The sequence below is a fragment of the Haemorhous mexicanus genome, chromosome 3 (genome assembly GCF_027477595.1).
Source record: "Haemorhous mexicanus isolate bHaeMex1 chromosome 3, bHaeMex1.pri, whole genome shotgun sequence".
Classification (NCBI taxonomy): Eukaryota; Metazoa; Chordata; class Aves; order Passeriformes; family Fringillidae; genus Haemorhous; species Haemorhous mexicanus.
Window position 1 is genome coordinate 43,278,767 of NC_082343.1, and position 22,219 is coordinate 43,300,985.

Sequence of the window (22,219 nt, forward strand, 5' to 3'; positions counted from 1 at the left end):
AGAGGCAGAGTAGACAGGGAGAATCCCCTTCCTTGCCCTGCTGCTCACGCTGCCTTGGATGCAGCCCAGGCTTCAGCTGGCTTTCTGGGCTGTGAGCGCACGTTGTGGGTCAAGCTCACAGGTCAAGCTGCTTGCTCACAAAACCCTAAAGCCCTGCTTAGAGCTGCTCTCAAACCTTTCTCCATCCAGCCTGTATTTGTGGTCAGGATTGCTCCGACTCAAGTGCAGAATCTTCTACTCAGCCCTGTGGAAACTGATGAGGTTTGCACAGGCCCACCTGTCCAGATTCCTCTGGATGGATCCTTCCCCTCCTGCACGTTGATGGCACCACACAAACTGGTGTCACCTTGCCAAGGGAGCACTCGATCCCGCTGTCCGTGTTCCTGGCAAAGATGTTAAACTGTGGTGGTCCCAGTACTGACCTCTGTGGACACCACTTATCACTGTCCTCCCTTTGCACATCAAGCCATTGACCACAACTCTCAGTGCAACCATCCAGCCAGTTCCTCATCCAGCAAGAGATCCATCTGTGAAATCCATGCTTCTCCAGTTCAGGGACAAGGATGTTGTACAGGACAGTGTCAAATGCAATAAGTCTGTATTTTTTGTCATTTTTGGTTCAAGTTAAATTATCCTTGTTTTCATTGTCCCTAAATGACCCAAAAGCACTTCAATGGGTTTATTAAATCCCAAAGGGCAGGGGTGCAGTAGCAAGTTTTAGTTATGGCATCCCACACAGACAGGGATGCACTGGTGTTGGGGTGAGATATGGTATGGCAGATTGAGTCTCTCTGGGAAATTAGATATATTAGCTTAAGGTAGTGTACCTGGGTAATAGAAAATGTGCACCTTGCATCAGAATTTATGGTGTAGAACTAAGTCTAGAGTACAATTCTGTCAATTCGTGGCAGTTAAGATAACATATTGAGATTTTTTACAAAATCTATACAAAGAAGTGTGTTTTAGACCCTATATTAGCCATCTGTTACTCCCTATTTTATTGGGTTCTTGTAGACTTCAAACACTGAAGTTTTTTTTTATTTCTCTTGCTTATCTTGAGCATTTTCTTTAAAACGATTTTTCTGTTTCCTCATATTACTCTAAAGAAAAATATAATTTATATTTTGCTTTCTAAACAGACTAAAACATTTTATAACTGCATTGTAACCTATGCAATGCTCATTTCAGTTAAACTGTAGATATATTTGGGTTTTTATATTCACCACACATAGATGCAGTACGTATCACTTTTGACTGATGTAGTTAAATAGAAGATATTTTTAAAAATCAGCAGCCATACATCATAATAAAGTGTTGAAAAATCTCTTTCTGCTTGAAGTGCAAGGAAAAAACAGCCAGAATGCAATTATCTAGGTTGGATTATGGCCAGGACAATAGTGGCAATATCCTTATTCCTTAAGAGAATGTACCATGTGGTCTTTATGACAAATGGTCATTATTTCTTGGCTTGGTCTTTAATTTGAAGGGTTGAAGTTCTGAAGCATCATGCTGAGCTACTGCTCTAATAAAATAATAATGTTTAGAAACTCCATTGAAGAACGCCTCCCTGTTGCTGCAAGAATCCTACATGAAGCCAGTCCCCTCGCCAAGGAAATTACAGCCGAAATGTTAGACATGTTAACTTCTCTTTTGTTTTTGTTACAAGTGTTCAAATATTTGTATATGTAATGTGTGTGCTTTGTTTCATATTTTGAAACCCATATGTAGTTCTGCTTATCTTGCACATTGTCTGAGCTTCACGTAAATGGCACACAAAGCTCAATTCCCACCATGAGGGCATAGCCTCTGTTGCTGTTTCTCTCAGAAGAGCGTAACTTTCTAGCTGATTGTAGGTATGAATCAGAAGTATTTTTCAAGATACAGACATTGAATACAGCAATACTTTTGAAATCAGCTTGTAGTTTTTTCAGTTCATAAGGATGTGCAGCTTTTTGGCAGATTGCAATAAGCTAGCGTTGTTGATGGTCTCATCTGTGGCTGGCTTCTGTGCAATAGTTCAGTGCTTCATTAAAATCATGCTTAGAAATACTTGATACTCCGTTTTTATTTTATACAAAAGTATACTTTGTGGGATTACATTGTTTACACATATTAGGAATATTGAACTATTTATTGCAGGGAAACCTTTAATTTATTGTATAAGTGCTCTGTTGATTGGCATTGTACACAGAAAGTGTGACATTTTAGTAGAATTAGTTTTGATCACTAATTACCCAGTGAATGACTGCAGCTTTGACCTGCTGAGTTCCCAGATTTGCCGATACTGGAATTCCTCAGGAATGGTGAATTTGTTTCTGGCCAGTGGTCCAGTAACTCCTGGTGAAAGAATCTGTGGTAGCTGCAACTGGATGGCACAACCCAAGTAGTACAACTAGCCCGACACATGCAGGGAATGCAGAGCAGAGAAACGTCAGTGCCTGCTCACCATATGGCACAGGTCCTGGGGAATTTGTTAGTGGCACTCCATGGAAGTATTCACTCCGCTCAGCTGTTTAAACAACCCGAGTTTTGGTCTGGGGTTGTGAAGTAGAAAGTCTGTCTGTGCACTTGACCAATCCAGATTGCCAATGTTACTGATTGGTATTCTGTGCTGATGAGCACAAAATGATGCTGAGAGCATCTTTGTTGCTTTCTCACCTAGGCTGTTCCAGACCAGCAGACCCTGCTGGTGCTGACGCTGCTTGTAGCCAGATGTGTCTGCATCCAGTGTGTGGTTAATGTGCAGCCTGGGTGATGCTGTTAATTCTGCTTTTCAGCAACATGCCTTCAGACCTGGTTTTTCTCACTAGAGTAGATGACATTTCTTTTCACAGTGGAGAGCTATTGCAAAGTAAAGGTGTGGTGAACTTAAGTATTCTAATTTTACCAGCATGTAAAATACACCAAGTCAGATCAGGAAAGAAATACAGCTGTCTTATATAGTTCATCTTGCAATAAAATTGAAAGTTTGCATTTTGTCGTGATTTCACTCACTGTTTAAAGAAAGATACATTTTCAGGTGACCAAAGGAGGGCAGCTATACTGGAATTTAGAATTAATTTTAAGAATAGTTACTTTCTAGAAAACTGTTGTTCAAGCTCTTAAATTTTAAGAATTAAAGGAGGGGCTAAGAAAGGTAATGACGGTTTTCCCGGGGATTCCTCTCCACAAAAAGATAGATGTCTGAAAATAAACTATATTGGTGTTATTTGAAAAAGCACTTGTTCCCTCCCTGGCTATTCCCTCCATTTCTACGGATAGAGAAAGATCTATTTCCTCAAACAGTGAATACATTTTGTTACTTCTTGATTATTCTTAATTTTGCATATAATGCCTTCTTCCTTCTTTGAACAAACAGTTAGCTAAAGAACAGCATATCCAATCTGAAAATTATTCAATCTTCAATATCCTGTGTCATGGAGAGATTGATTGCAGCAACTCCTTGGAAGATGACTATGATACAGAGATTCCTGGACAGGCACTTATCTACCGCCCTGCCCGTCAGCATATTTATTCTATCTTGTTGGAATCTGGAAAAGGTAAGGATTAAACTACTTACACCATTGTACTTTCAATTTTGAAATATGAAATCTTGAATCTTCAGTGGCTCTATCAGCATTTAGGATAGAAAATGCATTAAGGATAAAAACTATGAGCAGCTGAAATGTAATTCTTATGGAAGTAAGAGTAAATGTGAGAATGAAATTGTGGGGCTTTTTCTACATGCTGTTCCATTTCAGTGCTTTTAAAGTGATTTTTAAAAATTGGAGCTTTTTTCCTTGCTAAATGGGAAGTTGTGAAAGTTGTTAATGATCAAAAAATTGGGCAAAGCAATGGTCTTTATGAGATTTTTGAAAGTTTGGAGGTGTATGAAACCTAATGTTCTTGGATAAGTGTGGTTCTGGATGAATTAGTGAGTTGTAATACACTTTTACAGAACAATAATGGACTGTTAAAGTTTTACCTTCTGTTGATTTTAAGTCTGCAATTTTCAGAGCAGTCAAATACAGTTATTGTAATAATACAAATGCAAGAAGTCATGCCAGCTATTATTAGTTCTTTCATCCAAGTGCTAGAAAATACGATTTCCTTATCCAGTGGTATAAACAGATTTGGTAGCAGGTACTTGTATCTGTGCTTGCATTCATCTCCTTGAAGACAGAGTTCTTTATTCACATCCTTGGACCAATTTCATGTTTGTAAGACTTCCATTAGTTAAGTGTTATCTTTACAGTGTCTTTCAGCCAGTGAGTTGAAAATTAAAAGTGTACCGAACTTTATTGTTTTGAATGTGTTGATTTCTCCGTGGTAATCGCTTTACATTTTATTGATGAAAGTGCACCGCCATCAAACCTAATATTCAAACTATTTGCTTAGAAAGGCACAAAAAGGTAATTAAGTACATGATTTCACTCAGCAGCCAGAGGTTGAAGTTGTGCCATAATAGGAAAAACTGAATCAGAGTTTACATAGCAATTTGGAGAGAATAACAAAAATCCCAGCAGTAATCATGCACATCTGTCATTTTTCATTTTTTGGTGTACTGCCTCCAAATTTTGTAGATAATTAAACTTGGTTGGGTTTTACTTATTCATCTAAACAGCAGGATATTCATTGATGTTTTCCGAAATACTCAGACCAAAATTCCTAATTAACAGCTATTGCTGCAAGATGTCAGGGTAGTAGGCAGGTTAGCATTTGTGTTACAGTGGGTTTCGTTCTCAGAGAAGATTAGAATTGAAATACAGAAATGTTTATTTAGAGTCATGTTGAAAATGAAATTTTAATGTGAAAGTTGTCTTCTTTTAAGGAAGTGATTTTAGAACAAAACCACAGATAGCATGGGTTATTTATTCTCAGTTCAGGCTTCCAATTCTAGAGATAAATTTCTAAATTAAGTCATAGTTTAGAAAATCAGTCCTTAACCTTTCCAGAAAGGTAAGTAGATTGTGTCTGCATGGGTGCCTCTATTAAATCTGCATTTTCAATGCATCTGTCTACCTCTAAATGCTTTAACCATGTCACTTCCTAGTAGTTCATGAGTTGTTTTTTTATTCCAGTGTATAGTTGCTTCTGAGTCAAGAGTGTAGATCATTAGTCACAGTTTGTATTGGAATGCGTAGCTATGTGTGAGCATTAGTTTTTATGGATTCACTGCTAGACCTACAAAGAAGCTTTGTTCTTTAAAAGTAAGTAGAATCCTTTGCCAGTTTCTCACAGATGAGGTCAAGTTGACTGGTTTTTGTAATTTGATAAGGAATAGGATAGGAAGAAGGAGTCTACATAGTCTACACTGTCTGTAGGTTGTAGTATAATGTAGAATGACATTGGGTTGTCATTATAAAAGAGTTTAGTGGAACAAGTCAATGAATTAAATTAGTCCATGTGGAGTCTGCCACCATTATACTGCTGCTGATGTAGCACATTTGAAGCTAACTTGACTAACTCTACACAATGTTTGCTCCAGTTTGCTGTGGTCATGCATGTGTTAGTGATCCTCTTTTTTACTCCTCAATATCATCAATTAAAATATGGTGGAAACTGACTTCTTTGCAGTTTGCAGATTACTTACAAAGCAGCCAAAATTTAGTAAAAGCAGTGGTTACAGTTTTAGTAAGAACAGGTTAAAGCTAATGTAAACTGTTTGCCCTACTCTGAAACAAGAGACTTAGTTCTGAATGTCTAGATTGTGATTTCTCAGGTGCTTAAGAGACCCACAAATCCATAGGAGCAGAGTGTCATATCCTTTGAAGCCATCGGCCCATACCATGCCACTTTGCCTGAAGCCATTGGGGGATGTGTTGCTTTTCCTATCAGTGCCACTTTAAATAATTTTCTTGCACAGCCACTCATTTCAATCCTTGCACATTGTCTCAGTTGTGCTGTTGCAGCTGTTTGTGCAGCTGTGTGGTAGCCTAGTTTGAGAAACTGAAAATAGCCTCTATCTCTCTTCCCTGCCTTTTTTGTAGTCAGGTAACTAACCTGGTTTGTTTCCCTATCTGGCTCTGTGTAGCCACAAGCAGCTGTGCTGAAACACCCCGAGGGAATGGCAGGGACTGGGAATGAGCAAATCAGTGCCTGCCTGTAAAAGACAGCAGAGCTGCTGAAAGAATTGCTTATATAACACTGCCTTTGGTATAGTTTGGTGTGTGGTGCGTGTACCTTTACTCATGGAAATGTTGGAAAATCACAGCCTTATTTTTGACCTTACAGAAATAAATAGGGGGCTGATGGTAATTCTGACAACACAGGATTTGTTGTCTGTGTATTTTAAAAGTACACTTATAATTAATTGAGCAATTCCAATCAATATGATCAGTGATAGAAATTGTCAACACTTTAGCATCTTTCTGAGAAAAAGTACTTCTGAAAAAATTCAAGTAGGAGGGGAAAATAACAGTAAATAATACACCCTGGTAGGCCAGCCAAGCTTTCTTATGTGTGCAAAGGATTCAGAACAAAGCCAGCAGGTTTTGGCACTAACACAGTCCATGAAAATACCTGCACCTGCATGTCCATTGCCAATTAGGAGGTTATGTAATGTAGCCTGAGCCCGTGGCCAGCTCCTCGAAGTCCTGGCGTCACTCCCAGTTCTAACATTAGCAGGCCAGACTGATCCTTGCTTTGACACTGTCAAAACCAGTCCCTTAGAAGACTTTTTGCCAGTTATCACCAGTGACCACTCAGGAGAGTTGGTGGTGTTGCAGGTATAGAGGAACACAGATAAAAACATTTTCCAGCTCTCTCATGGTTTGCACATAGTTGAAGCTTTCCTTAGGCTGCCTAGGCAGTGCTTTCACAGGTCATTCAGAATCTATTTAAACAAAGGAACTGCTTTTTTTTTTTTCATTTAATTGGTGATATTCTTTATATGAATTGTGGGGAAAAAAGTTGGGGTTTTTTTTCCCCAAGACATTTCCATACAGAGAGGGTTGACACTTAGAAATCATATCTCCACTTTGTTCTTGGTATGTTAATGGGCCATCAGTTTGCAGGACCTTGCTTTCAGCTATATTTATTTGGCTGTTTATATGAACAGTGATATATGTTTGTTACTAATGGGCTATAGTAATGAAACACACTCAGCTGATGTGGTGCTATGTCCTGCACCTACATTCACAAACATTAAAAGAATGAAACTGTGGACTTTCTATCAACTTCCCTTTTTACTGTGCATAAGTTCAATGGTTTATGTCAAAAAAAATCTCTCACTGGTATTTAGAATCAAGACATATTTTGATATGTTTTTCTGTGAGGTGTGGAACTCATAAAGAGCAATGCTTCTCATCAGCGGAGTTATTCTATTTCCATGCTTCTTTATACTATATTAACTTCTCCTCATGTCCTTGACAACTCCCTCCTGCAGTATATGGTGTTCCTAAGTGTGTTCCCTGTTGCTTCCTGCCCTTCCCAAAAATCATCTACCTTTTCTTTCATCTCTAGCTTTTCTGCAGCTATTTGTGTATTGATTTGCTATTCAGTCTGTTTGGATACAACAGGTGAGTTGACTTTCCTGCCCTTCTTTCAATTGGTGCCCTAATAGGATCCCTCTGTCAGCTGAGTCTTCAATTTCACAAAATGTTTAGGACTTTTGAAATCCGTTTGAAATCACTTCTCCTTTGGTAGATTTAGTGGAAGCAGAGCAGTGCATCCATGAATTAATTATAAGACAGATGTCCTAATTGCATTAGGTTTGCCTGCTTAAGAAACCAGGCTAAAATTTAGGAGTCTGAGTGAGCTGAATAAATTGAATAAAGCAGAGTAATCCACACACTAAATCTTAAAACTGAATGTTAAAACATCAGAATGTTTCTGAAAATGACTTTGGGTTATTTGAATGAAGGGTTTTGTTCATGAAAAAACATTATCATAGACGGTGATTTATAATCAAGATGTGAGATTATTCAGCTATTGGAATGTAAGTTTAAGGCTTTTCCACCTGTAGTGTTGGCATTTTAAATTTTATTTTTAATGTCATTGGTTTTTGAACAGATAAGCATGGCAAGTCATGTGTAACACAGTCCCTCATACTCCATGTGTTGGTTCTTCAGTCCCTCACCTTTATTGGGAGTTTGTGCTGCAGTTCCATGGGGAAGAAAGGAAAGAAGAAGCAGGGTTGTAAAACAGATTTTGTAGTGTTCTTTTTCCCTTCTTTTACCCCTGACATTAGAAATTCACCTGAGGAATTTCTGCCCTTGCACCATAGCACACTACTTTTTCATTCGTGTCTAGAGTTATCTCCAGCATTGAGCTATGAGTGAGATCAGGAAATTGTGTGACAAAACCTTTTTGGGTGGACAAGGAAAGGACAGTGCTGGAAAGGTTTGTTTGGTTTGGTTTAATCTAGGGGAAGGTTTTGATTAGGGTTCACATGGCATCAAAAATACTGGTGCAGTAAATTTTAGGGAGTTTGGAATTGGTGATAAAAGGTAGGATTTTAAAAGGCTAATGGCTTCAGTATTGGTTGAGAGCTGGAAGAAATTAGGGATGCAGTCCTGTGAATCTGGAAAGGGACAAGGGAAGGAAAAAAAGGAAATATTTGAAAATTCTACTCCAAGTGCCCAGAACTAGCTAAATCTCTTTAATTCATACAGTTTACCAGACTACAGAGAGGAAGTTTAGGGCACTGTGACATGGGTACCATAACCAAAATCCAGACAGAATGCAAAACACCATTGATAGTAGCACTGATTCTCTGTTTGTTTGGGTTTTTTAAATGAAAACTTGCATTTGAATGATTTTGAGCTGGTTCTTGTAAATTGGATAGTCTGCATTTCAAAAATTCTTAAATGTGTGATTTTTTTTTTTTTTCTGTGGGTTGGTTTGTTTGAGTTTCTTTAAGCATCAATTAGTTAGGTGCGCAATTCCTGAAGTCAAATTTTTAATTTAAGCGCCATCTTTAGAGGGCTGAGCAAGGTTTAGGTTAGGGACTAGGAAAGCCACTTGAAGTATTATGTATAAACAATTCCTTTATGCTCGATAAAAGGTCTGGAACAATGGGCTGTAAAAGCTCTGCATCTGATGGTGGGCTGATTCCATTGCTGTCAGGTTTCAAATAGCCATCAAGGCCTCCCTATTAAGATTTTGGCTCAAACCCTGACACAGGAAACGTCAGGGCAAGTTGGGAGATGAATCATATTAAGCTCTGCCTGGATATGTGGCAGCGTGACAGTGCTGAGAGACTGAGGTAGCTCATGCAGGTCCCTGAGCTGTGCCACATGCCTCCAGAGCTTCCTGAGCTGCCTTGGGGTGGGAAGGCCTAAGCCTGTTTTCCACAGACTCTTGTATTTACAGTTTTGGTTGCAGTTCCCCAATCCAAACTCATGTTTATAGTACGTAATTGAAACTCTCTTTATCTGTTCTGATGATTTGTCATAAAGATACTGAAACATTTTTTTCTTGGTTTGTTTCTAAAGCTGAGCAAACAAGTCATCAAGAAGTGCCTTCTATTTAGAATCCTGATCACAGCTTATTCCAGCTGTTACACTAGTGTCAATACTTGCATTTGTCTTACTGATCCAGTTCTGTTTTTTTAGGTGGAACCTGTCCTTTGGTAAAAGAGTGGTTTGTCTATTTTGGAAATCCTCTCAAGCAGCCGGACCTGATACAGCCTGTACAACCTTCTGTTCCAGGTAGAATAAAAATGTGTATTAATCTAAACTGAAAGAACCAATTCACTAAAATGAGGTTGGACAATCCATCATATGTTTGATACAGAATCCAGGATGACTGTGGAGAACAAAGAGCTAAAGAGCTGCACACTTGTAGTTGCTTTTAATTACCCTTTGTAATTATAATGGGATTCAGCTTTGAGATGCATGTTTTTGCTGGGTCTTGTTAAACCCAGTGCTAATTCAAACATCAGTTCTAAAATGCAGACAATTTCTTAGAAGTTCTAAATACTGCTCTGAGGCCAGGATAAGTGGTGTGTGGGGCCATATTAGAACTTGTCCATTAAGCTGTTTGACAGATTGTGTTAATGAGAACAGTGGAGAATGTAAAAAGGAGTCATTTTTATATCACCTCTGACAACCCAGAGAGAGATTCCAGCTTTTAATTAAAAAAAAAAAAAAATTGGGCTGTTTCTGTGAAACTGTTTCTGCTCTCTTAAGCCTGTTTCTGCTCTCTTAAGCCTTAAGTATATTGTGTGGTTTTATCTTCTTCTCTTTGGTAAAAAAACACATTAATGAGCACTCTTAGTAAAACTGGAGTTGTGAGAAATATGTTGAGGAAGTATCATACATTTCAGTGAAAAGATTGAGCGTGTATATATATATATATATATATATATATATATATATATATACGCAGAATTGTATCATGCAGTATAAGTTTAGGATCGGAAGTAAACAATTTTATTATGTCAAGGGGAAAATTGTTCTAAGTGTTCATTTGTCCATGCAGTTGTAGTCATCCTTGATCTCACAGCTCTCTCTCTCTCTGACATCTGTTGGCAAATGGATCAGCAGCTCAGGGATTTTTCTAGTCTTTCATATGAAATGTATTTGTTCCACTGATATACAATAGGATTGATATTTTGTTAAGAAAATTTACTATCAACTCAGTTTTTGGAGAATAATTACCAGCGCGTCTTCCCTCAGCATCCTACATCCTTCTGTAGCAGTCTTTGTGCTGATCTGGTCTAAATCCAAATTCAGAAGCTGAAATGCAGGCACTTCTTTGTAAATTTATAGTAAATTTTCTTTTTCAGTATCCAAAGATTGCATATTTGTCTTCATATTTGAAACTCATATATTTAATGAGAGTCTTTGAAATCAAAGATGAAGGAAAATCAGTTGCTTTTTAGATATCAGACTTTTCAAAATCCTTTTTAAAGGACTGTTCAGAAAGAAATTGGTTATATAGACAAAATACAAAAGAGTTTTCATTTGATATTCAGTACTTTCACTGTCCAGTATCCCTGACACAATATTAGGAGAGTGACTATCTAATTGGCTTTATGATAGCAAGAAATTGCTGTGAAATTTTCTAAATGGAATATGAATATGCAGAGTGAAAATTGATCAGTTTGTCCTGTGCAAATGTTTTATTTCAGCATACAGTGGTCTGGGAACATGCTGCAAAACAAGGAAACAAAACTCCAAGTATAAACCGTACCTGTGTAGTTACATTTCAAATTGTGTGGCAAATATACTGTATTTATTGTTGTGAAATTTTCCATCCCAGATAGTATACTTCCTTCCTCCCTTTCTGGAGAATGCACTTAATCTCATGTACTCTGGTTCTATAGCTCTGCAAACATACAACACATAGAGCCCACCTTCATGTTGACAATAAACAGGATTTTAAGTGTGTTTGTTTATAGCAACCACATAAATGGAGTTTATAAAAACAGAATCTTCTCAGATACAATCTTTACTAACTCAGCAATGAAAGGCTGTTCAAGCAGACTATTAAAAAACGGGAGGAGGACTTCTAGTGTTTATTTTTAGTGCTCTGTTGTCATTCCTTCAGCAGACAAATATTTTTCTAAAATTTTTGCAGTCCATATTTGTATGCCTTACATTCGCTCATGCGTCTTTGATTTTCCACAGCATGACTCTCTAATTCACCAAATAAGGTTCTCAACAGCACATCACATTTTTCAGACAGGGATCATATTTAGAGCTAAATTTAAAGTTGTTTTAGGAAGCTGGAGTTCAAGGCTGTCAATCAAGATCAGGTTACTCAAAAAGACAAAAAAGAATTTTATCAAAAATCTATTTGAAACATCAAGAGTGCAATTAATTTGGGAAGGTTCTTTTTTTTTTTTTTTTGGCTTTTGGAAAAGAGCTGATAACCTGATCATCAAAACTACCTTAGAGCTGTACTGAGACTATATGGAAAACCCTGACTCTCTTCCAGTTTGATTTAGATCAAAAAGTCTAAAGAAACTGTGAACTTTAAACTATAGTGTACATAATGATAAATACTTTAAATTTTGCATCGATCCTAAAAAACAAGTAGAATTCCTACTAACTTTGTGTGTGTATAAAACAGAAGTGCCTTGCATCTGGAAAGGTTGCAGGTGATAGATTGAATGTTAGCTTTTTTTAAAAATGAAATATCGAATCCTAAAGACAGGATGGTAAGTAAGATGATAATTTAAAATATATTTAAAATATAGTATGTATTAACTATAGTTTTTATTTTTGAGAAACAGTCTTCTGAATTAGCATCTGTGCTTGCTTGCATTGTCTGTGTCTCTTTCTTCCTTCTAGAATGTTTCTTTTCACTTGAATGAATATGGTAATGATTTACACACATTGGCAGAGCAGCACTTATATTGATAAAAAGTGTAACTGGCAAATCAATTTTGTTAGAAGATCCATGGTCTAGGAAAATACTGTTTCACATCCATATCTTGTGAATGTAGCAGTTATGTTTGATATGTCTGCAGTTTATGTGGAACAGGAAAAGTTCTAAAGTCTTTGCTGGAAATGTATAGATTCTGCTGTTCATTTTATTTCTGACAATGCATGGGATACTGTAGCTTCATACCACAGAGTTTGGATGTACTTTCAGTATTCTAATCATTGCATCCTTCATGAATGTGTCATGAATATGTTTAAGTTCAGGGTGCTGTCTCTGTCTTTAATGGTCAGATTTAATTGGCATTTGAGTTTTTTGGCCACAGTTGTTGAGAAGTTACTGTTGAGTGTTCCTAGCAAGTACATTTTTATAAACTTATTTTTATTGCTTGATATTTACATGAGTATGTAAAAATGAAGAAGTATTAAAGGTCTATTAGTGGTGTTATAAAATAAAATTTCAATAGTCATTACAAATATAAATGAACATTTACTATTATACATCTATATACACAGTAATGATGTGTTGAAAGTTGCTACAAATGTCAGGATCACCTTAAAGTGTTGAGTTAAATGATATAATAGAACTAATGCATTCCACAACTTCTGCATGTATTGCATATCCATAAATCGATTCTTGAAATTCAAACACATGAAATAAATGTTTATGTAGTCCCTTGAAGTGCTTTTATTTCTCATGCTGTTTTCTCTATGATAATTAAATGTGTGAGTATAGAGGAAAAAGGTAAAAAGTGATTTGTCCATGCTTTTTTTTTTTAATTCACAGGTTGTCTGTTTTTGTGTTTAGGCAAGTAATATCTCGCCTCTATGGAGGTCTTTTTAAAGCTCCTCTTCTTGAGATTCCTGAGGACTGCAGTTCACATAGTGAACTGAATATGGTTTTCACACAATTTTGTGCCTGTTGAGAGTAATTAGGTTTGCATATGTTTGTGTAATTAATGGGAAATTGTGGTTCCTACAACCCCAAAACAGATAATTCTATCATTACTAGTCTTAATTGCAAAGGTCTTTCCATTAGGTACATATAAATATGTTTTGGGGTGTTTTCCTTTTGTTACTCAGTTTTGCTTGTTTTTCAGGTTAATTTTGTAAATTTATAGACATGTTCAGAAAATGAAATATTTCTCCTGCCTCTCCAAGTACATTTCTATTTCAGAAATGTTTTCTAATTACTGTAAATAAAGTAGTGAGGATATACGTAAAGCAGAGAACATTTTGAGGGTCTACTGTAGATGAATCTAAGATGTGCCGTGAATTTCATTTATGGTGGGGCAGTCATTAAACTTTAGGATATTTGTTTCTTTGTTTTACTTATCTTTCATTTGATATAATAGATTAGTCTTGGGTATTACATGGAATTTTATTACTTGAAGAAGAGAACCCTTTAGAAAAAAAGCGCCTTTTGTTGGTTTGTTCCTAAAGGACACAGCATCAGGTTTTCTTTCCCAGAATAAATTACTCATAATTTATCTGTACCTTTTTCTCCCAGGCACAAGTAGATGTTTCTGAAAGTGTAAGGAACTGTTTATGGAAGAGATGTCTTGAATTTTTTGTTGAGTTCTCTCAATATAGATCTATAATCTTGAATATTGATAAAGTTAATGGTTTTACTCTGAAGAAAGAAGGATTTCTGTTTTTAGCTATGCCCATGTATGCAAAAGAGAACTTTTCTTTTAACTGATTCCTGGTGTATCTCTTCATGTGCAGACACCATCCAAACTATTTGAGTTTACCCATATACAGCTTGTCTCACACATCAGGGTTTCTTAGGCTTGGTAGCAGAAGTTGGCTTTTTTTTGGTTTCGTGCATGTTATGTTTAATTTTCTTCCTGGGAGTCAGTCTTTGCTGGTCTTTTTTTTCTTAAGGCAGCAATTTTCAATCTCAGAACCAGTAATGTGAGTCTTACTGTGCTGTCTGTACTACCCCGCTCACTGCCACTATTTATTTTATCTCTTTCCTGCATTTCTACCTCCAATCAAGCAACTGGATTTTTTTCTTAATAATACATTTCCCTTAGAAACAAGGTTAGAAACTTATGTATTTTATGATAGTAGTTCTTTTTATGGTTAAAACTTTTGACAGGAAAGTTAGCCTTGAAAATAGTAAAGGAAACATCCATCAGGGAGATAAAAAAAGAGAATACTAACTTTTCTTTTAGTTTCCCCCTCTCCAAAGGATTAGTACCATTTGGTTAATGGGCTTTCCTGGCTAAATAAATATCATCTATGTAGATTTCAGCACCTTGTCACTTTAACCATTTATTACCACCAAGTGTTCCTAACTGGTCTGCAGCTGCTGCATGTCACATGAAAAAGGAAGAGGTGTTACCAAATGTAGCTTAATTAGTCCACATTTAAAATTCACACCTCGTTTTATTTAACTACAGAAGCAGCCGTACTTTATGGTACGATTCTGTCTTTTATTGAGATTCTCAGGCATAACCAGTTCACTGTTCTGTTATTTCACGTGCCTTAGTGTTTATTTTGATAACAGATTAAGTGTAATTTAAATGAGGAGCAAATTTTGCATTAGCCCACACGTGTCACAAGCTGGGAGATGGCAGCATGAGGTAAATATTAAGGATTTAGAAACAGGCCTGAATGATACTAGAGAAAGTCTGGAAAGATCCATTATTCATAACTGATGACAGTTCTTTTGTGAGTGTTTGCAACAGAGTTTCATACAGTAGCCTAGGAAGTGAAAAACACCAGATCGCCTTGGTTTTTGTTCCCAAACTGGAATGTGCTGCCGAGGAGCCAAACCCACACAGTGCCTGGTGGAGAGTGAGGATGCTGAAGGATGCTCACACTGTCTCCCTCCTGATCACCTATGCTCACCACCGAGTGGCATAGGTGATCATGAGGGAGACAGTGTGAGCATCCTTCAGGGACCCCTGACATGTTAACTCCAGCAGAGAGAGAGAAACATAGACCTGGTGGTTCTCTGCTGAATCACTGTTTCACGATGAAGTGAGCCCCATTTAATGCTGTGCATCCCCAAGGGAAAGAACACACTTGCAGGCAAACTTTGATCTTGCATAGGTTAAATGCTTGCTGTCTCAAGGTTGTCTATGTTATTGTAAGGGTTGAATTCAGTCCACTCTGCTTAAACATGCCTGTATTCAATAAATTTGGTTTAAATTACAGGCCATTTTTTTTCTTTTTTTTTTTTCCAAATGCAAGTTTTGTCAAATACATTTTATTTTTGACTCTGTGGTGCTGGCAAATGCCAAGAGCATTTCATTTCCTTTCCTGCCAGAGCAGTCATTTCCTTTCAGATTGTAATGAGGTAGACATGTTTCATCTTGTTGCTGCCAAAATAAAATAATGGATTTCTTTTGTAGGTGGAACACCTAATTTGAAAACACTGTGGCTTGCCAAGGGGCCTGACGTGGAGAAGCAACGGTATAGTACATTTCTGGCATGCTTTCACCTTCAAGATGAGATGGAAGAACTCCAAGCTCTGGAAGCACCTGTTGCAGGATTCTGCTGCTTGGTGGCCTATCTTATGATGCAGGTAAGAGGGACAGTTAGTTTTTCCTCAGTCGGGGCTGTCAGCCCTGATAAGTGCAAAGGACAAATAAAGTGTTTTTTGCTAGCCTGTGCTGGCCATTCCTCTTAATCCTTACTGTAGGCATAGCTGATCAAATATAATAGTACTGCATTACAGTATTTTTAATTACTCCACTCAGCGTGCAGCATCCTGTTCAAGAAATACTTGGGGTTTTTAGGAGCTCATCATAACTCTCACGTGCCCATGACAAAACCCTCGGGCAGTCTGGCAGAGAGAGTATAAACCGAGGGATTTCCCCTGCTCTTTGGGACCTGTTTGCAAATTAAAGTTGCTCCTTTTGTCTTTCCTTTGTGTCATCAAAAGGAGACATTCCCTCAGGTGACTATGCAGACTGTGCAAACAGACAATATAAATATTTAGTCAGCTCTCACTGACTACTTTTTCATGCCTTCTTGTCAGGCTACTAAGTTTCAAGCCAGAATTGAGGATATGGCTATTCTCATTAAATTCTGAGTAATAGGGGATCATTAGGTAGCACTTCTGTTATAATTCCAAATACTTGGCATCCTGCAGACTACCTTAATTGTAATAAAAAGGGACACAAGATTAAATACAATATTGCTTCATTATTTACTTTTCTCTGAGGTATTTAATATATTGTCTGTACTTGCCACATTTCAAATGGTGATCTCACAAGCAGATTTTCCTCTCTGAGGATGAGCAAATTATGCATTATCTAATCTGATAAGCTCAGTTTCACTTGTACTTAAACTGAACTGCATTTATCTTTTGTTTTGCTTTTTTAGACTTCAATTTCCTCAACAACAGATTTGTACTGGTGTGTCATACATGAGAACAAGTTCTCCCTGAATTTTCCTTTCATTTCCCTTCATATATTTACTCAAACTTAGATGACATATTGAGGAAGTACATATGGGAATTATACAAATGATCTGTGTGGGTCTTTTTTTTCTTTAATATTCGTATAACAGAATACAAATTGAATTTTTTTTTTTTAAGATAATACTTATTAAACATCATTTCATGCCTTGCAGTTTCAGGTCAGCAAGATCTATATCATGTACCTACCTTTTAACATACTTGAAGTGTTTTTCCTATTAGAATATGAAAATGCAGTTCATTTATCACTATTCCACTTATTTATTGACTTATTCTGTGTACCCTTTCATAGCACAATAACTGAATTATTTGAGAAGGGTTTCTTTAGTGGGATTTAAAAGCAGAGTAACAGGATGGAACACCTACAGAGATGTGGATTTACTGAACCTTGATCACAGGATATTAACAAAATAGGGAAAAAGTGCTTGTCAGGAAAATGGTTTTCAGAACTTATTATCCAATGGCCACTGTTATAAACAGAGACAAAATCAGATTTACAGCTCTTGATTTCAGCAGGAGTAGCAGCAGAGATATCATGCAAAGGCTCAGTTTGATGGAGTGTTTTTCATGGCAGTGCCAGTTTCTCAGGAACTGCCCCATTTTCCTCATTCTCTTCTGCCCTCGGAGTCACACTGATACAATCTACCCTGGGAACCAGACTGGGGAATTGATTTGGAGTAAAATGGTTTTCATTGCTGAGTTATTTTAAACTTTGGTTATTTCTCTGATATTGTCTGTTTGTTCTCTTGGGATGTTTGGGAGGAAAACATGAGGGCAAGAGTGTCTGTAGCCATGCTTTGAGCTGGCCATATTGCTTCCATTTGTTTTATAGCTGAGAAAACAAGGCTTGTCTAGCTGTGTTCTGCCTCTTGCCTTTACACTTTGGTCTTAAATTTTTATTAGAGAAGGAAGGTGAATTGTTTCCTCAGAAATTATTTAAGTTGAGAAAATTGTAGTTTGCCTTGAAGCAGGCCTGAAGTCTTCCTTCAGCTCATATGAGGGAAAATAAACTTCTTAAAAATTTCATTACTTATAATTGAATCTAAGCTAAAAATGAGGGTTTTGCAGGAGCCAGCGTACTAACCAACCCATCTGGCTTCATCAGAATGTATGTGCAAGTATTTCATGAAAACTTCAGATGCATTTTTTTAAATAAGAAAAAAAATTCCATTGAACAAACCTTAACTATGTAAAAAAAATGTTGGTTTAAAAAATGTTTTTTTCAAGGGTACCTTTCAATGGTCTATGAATTAAAAACAAAAATAGTGAAAGAAATCTAAAATTATTATGTCTGTCTTTAAAGTTGGCAAAGCAGCAAATTAATTCAAATCCAACAGTGAAGCCTCCAGACAAAGGGGAATTTTCTCATTCAGTCTCTAACAGTTTTGGATTAAATCTGACAGTGGAACTGTGATAACTCACCAAGTTTGATCACTGAATAAAATATTTCTCTGAAGAAGTGTTTTTACATTCATAAGCATTTTTGGCTGATCTGCTCTGTTAGGGGCATTTTCTTGCTGTTGTCCTTGCAAGCAATCTTTGATTTCCTTTTCTTAGGACAAAATTGTGCAGGTATTAAGAATTGTTTGTAGATAAAACTCACTTTTTCTGTTACTTCAGTGTATGAAATGTGCAGGTTTAGTAAACCTCTCTTGTTGCCATCTACACAAAGGTGACACCTGACTTGAATTACAGGGTAAAGTAGGGCCATTATCAGATCTTAGCAGACAGGTGCAGTTAATGAATACCAAGGAGCATTTTGAAAGCCTAAAATGTTTTTGATATCCCTCACATTCTTGTGCCTTATGCAAGGTTTAACAGGATCATAGAGGAGAAAGTATTTTACAGTGGGACAAGCAGTGGGGCTTGATTTACAAAACAAACAAAAAAAAATACTGAATAGTGCTTGAATGATTTTTATCTTATTAAAAGAAAGGCAGTGCAGAGGTTCTGGCAGCCTCTTAAGTGTTCTGTACACCCACAATGCACATTTCAACATTTTGCAAGAGAAACCTTTCCTCAAGTTCCATATGATAAGGAATTGTAATGCTCTGTGGATCTCACTTTGGAGCTCTCTGTATGTCCTCAGCTGCTGTGACAGATGAGTGGTCTTGGTACACTTGTGTAATACACAGTGTTTAGATGAGGTAGGAAAGGATTAGAGCTCGACTGGTACTGTCATGGAATCATAGCAGCTGCTCTCAAGGTGCTGTCTGTCTTCTGAGCTCATCATGTGCCTCTGCAACATCTCTAAACACTTTTTCACAGCAAAAAAAGTGCCCATGCCATCTTTACTGATAGAAGTGAACTGTTACGTCAATATAGACTTGTCATTTCCTTTTCCCCACTTGAACATTTTAGGTTTTAGTTTTAAGTTTTCCCTGCTTCCATATGTAGCCTTAAAACCCTAAAGAAATCAAATATGTTTTGATAAATCCTGAAATTTAGGTTAAAATAGGTGATTAAAATATTTTTGAATATTTTTTAAATTTCTAACAGATAAATGTGTAAGCATTTTTAAAAATTCCTAATGGTCATCATATCTGTGCCTCATTGAGGTGTTTTTATGCTATGTCTTGATTATAAAGGAATTTTTTTTAAATCTCCTTTTTTTTTTACTATGCTTGATGTAACAGAGAGGGAGAAATTTCCTGTTATTAAGAAATTCCAGGGGAAGTGGAGAAGGGAAAAATGAAGGGTGGGCATTTTGTTTGGTGTGTGGAAATCCACGTGTATACACTATACACAAGCATTGGGGTATGCACTTGCTTCAAGCTGTGAAAGAAAGTATTTTGTTCCCTGTATGTTTTCCTAGGTGATGCATTCCTGGTGGTCATCATTACATGAGGTCACTGTTCCAAGTTTGATGTGCTTGAGCAAGAAGATTGAATTTTCAGAAAGGTCCTCCTCAGAACTTTCAGATAATGTGTAATTTTTTCATCTGTTTTAGGTCAGTAGCCTCTCTCTGGAGGACTTAAATGCATTTCTGGCACTCATTCTCTGCCTCAAAGGGAAATCAGCAGCCCAACTGACAGGCCTGCAGGTATGCACTGGAATAATTATATAGCATGAAATACTCATGGAAACATTGTGATGAATGTTTTGGGGGTAAATCATTCTACATTGGTGTTTTTACAGATACAGGAGCTAAGGGTCAGGGTAAATATCTAGGCTTTTCGTGTGCTATATTTTGTGTGAATACTTATGTTTGCTAATCACACAAAAAATTAAAATGGAAGGGACATTTTGTAGTGGTTGCAGTCCTAGAGCGAGCAAATTATTCTCAGATTTCTTCCTTCCTTAGCTTCCAAACTTCCATCTGATGAAAAATTGGTAACGTGAATCCTGTCATACAACATTGCTTCATTTTTTTTTACTGAGGAGGATTTTGGTTTTGGACGTGAGTTGTATAAAAATCTCTAGATTTAATTAAATTTTGGTATTACTGCTTGAGGGAGAATATAAACAGAATAAACCTAACCAGAAAAAAGTTACCTAATGTGACTCACAAAACCATTTGGATTACACTATTCTGTAACTATTTGGAAGTTCTTTTAAATATTTTGTATATACTCCATGCAAATCTGGTTTTTTTCCTTTCTTATCTTCTGCCTTTCCACATGTGGGTTGAAGGTTCCTAGATGGTTATTGCAGAAGAACCATTTAAAAAGCTCTTCCTGCACATGAAATTGCAAGAGTATTTTTGATTGCATAGCCTGAAATTGCAATCAAAGTATTAGCAATGTGTAGCACAGATTCCACATGTCAATTGCTGTTTGAGTTATGGGTTTACATAAAAGTAAGTGGGAAAGTGTTAGAAATGGTTAGAACCTTAACATATCTTCATTCTGTAAATCTTGCTTGTATTTCCAATAAGTTCCCTGTTTCTTTGAATAGAGAAAGAGAATGTTGAAAGTAATTTTTTTGTTGATCTCAAGGTAACACTCCTGTTGCTATCTGTTTGTTTCTAGTGCACAAGTACCAAAATAACAAAACCAGTGTGACCCCAGTTACATTACTTGATTCCTTATAACAGATCAAGTCCAGGCTCCTGCAAGTTTTTTCAAAGTCATCACAAATTTGATTTGTAGCTGCCTGTGTAGCAAAAAGGAGGCAATGAAATGAAGGCAATATGGAACACAGCAGAAATGTAGGATTTATTTCTGTCAGATACATTACTGCATATAGTACTGCACCCAGCATTGGGAGGATCAGTACTTCAAGTCTGCATGGCAGTCATTCAGCAGCAGCATAAGGGAAATCAAGCCCAAGCAGGAAGTGTTGAAACAACTTGTTTATAGATGCATTTACAGGGATTGTTACATAAGTTTCTAAAGTGCTTCTAAGTTTATTCTGCTTGAATTAGAGGTCTTTGTTTGATTCATTTGTGTTGTGGCTCTTTGGAAATACAAATCTGCGTCCAAATGCATAACATTAATCAATGTATGCTACTTATCAGCATTGTGCTGATTGAAAGTTGTTCACAAGATTTTGTTATTTACCCACAAAGCTTATGGCAGATCAGCTGTGCACACAGAAGTGCAGGAAGTGTGAAGCTGGTCTTACCCTGTGTCATGTATCACTTTATGAAGTGGACAGAATATTGTTGGAATTGACTTCTGATGCCATTGGCAACTCCTTTCCAAAGTTATGTCACTCTGCTGCTTATGTAACCACTTCGTGCACTGTCCCACAATGCCTTCTGCTGTGCTAGAAACCAACACAAGATCCACTTAACATAGCTGAAATTTTTTGTATCGGGCCACTTTGTAGATCAGCTCCTTGTCTTATTCTGTCAAAATTCATGGTAGTACCTTTGGTGATAGTTTGAGCCAGAATGAATCCTTCTGAAGGGAATAGTGAGGAAAGATTTTGGTCTTTTTCTCTTCTGAGGTTGTGAATACATAAGTAAGAGTTTCAAAACTTTCCCTCATTGCCTTCAAATTAACCTCTTTTCCTGTGTTTTGATGACCTGAATTTCCCTGTGGAAAAAAGTTGCTGTTTCTCAGTTGTATGTGTATCTGTGTCGTGTCAGCTGTATCAAGAATAGAGAACTTAATGATGTCCTGGGAATTCTCTCTTGAGAGGGCAGGGGACTAAATAAACAGAATATCTTATACAAATATTCTAAGAATAATGATCAGTAAAGCTAGCTTTCTGAGAATTACCATTCAAGCATCTAATTTTCAAGATCCCATCTCAGAATAGCTTAAACAGTTTTTACTCCTTACTGTGTTTATTTAGTCATTTTACAAACTTGAGTTATGCTCAATAGAGTTATTGAGTTATTTTAATAGTTAGTAAATAAGGTTTCAATAGGTATTTAACAGCTTCATTTTCTAGGTAATTGTGTTTAAAATCAAAAGATCCAAGTGCAATGAATTACACTAACATGTAGTTGAATAATAAATGGAGTTTACAGTAAGAAATCAGAAATAGTGTTTAATCTGTTTATCATAGTTTTTGTTCTCCA

The 22,219-nt window shown here is 36.8% G+C and overlaps 1 protein-coding gene across 7 annotated transcripts in view; it reads left to right on the top strand.

Annotated features, from left to right (window-relative positions):
- FAM120B (family with sequence similarity 120 member B) overlaps nt 1–22,219 on the top strand; it is a 78,656-nt gene that overhangs the window by 3,003 nt on the left and 53,434 nt on the right. For all 7 annotated transcript variants that reach the window (XM_059841548.1, XM_059841551.1, XM_059841545.1 and 4 more), the window contains exons 3-6: nt 3,359–3,539; nt 9,537–9,632; nt 15,677–15,849; nt 19,697–19,789. In XM_059841548.1, the coding sequence (XP_059697531.1) occupies nt 3,359–3,539; nt 9,537–9,632; nt 15,677–15,849; nt 19,697–19,789 (543 nt within the window). The remainder of the gene's footprint in view (nt 1–3,358; nt 3,540–9,536; nt 9,633–15,676; nt 15,850–19,696; nt 19,790–22,219) is intronic.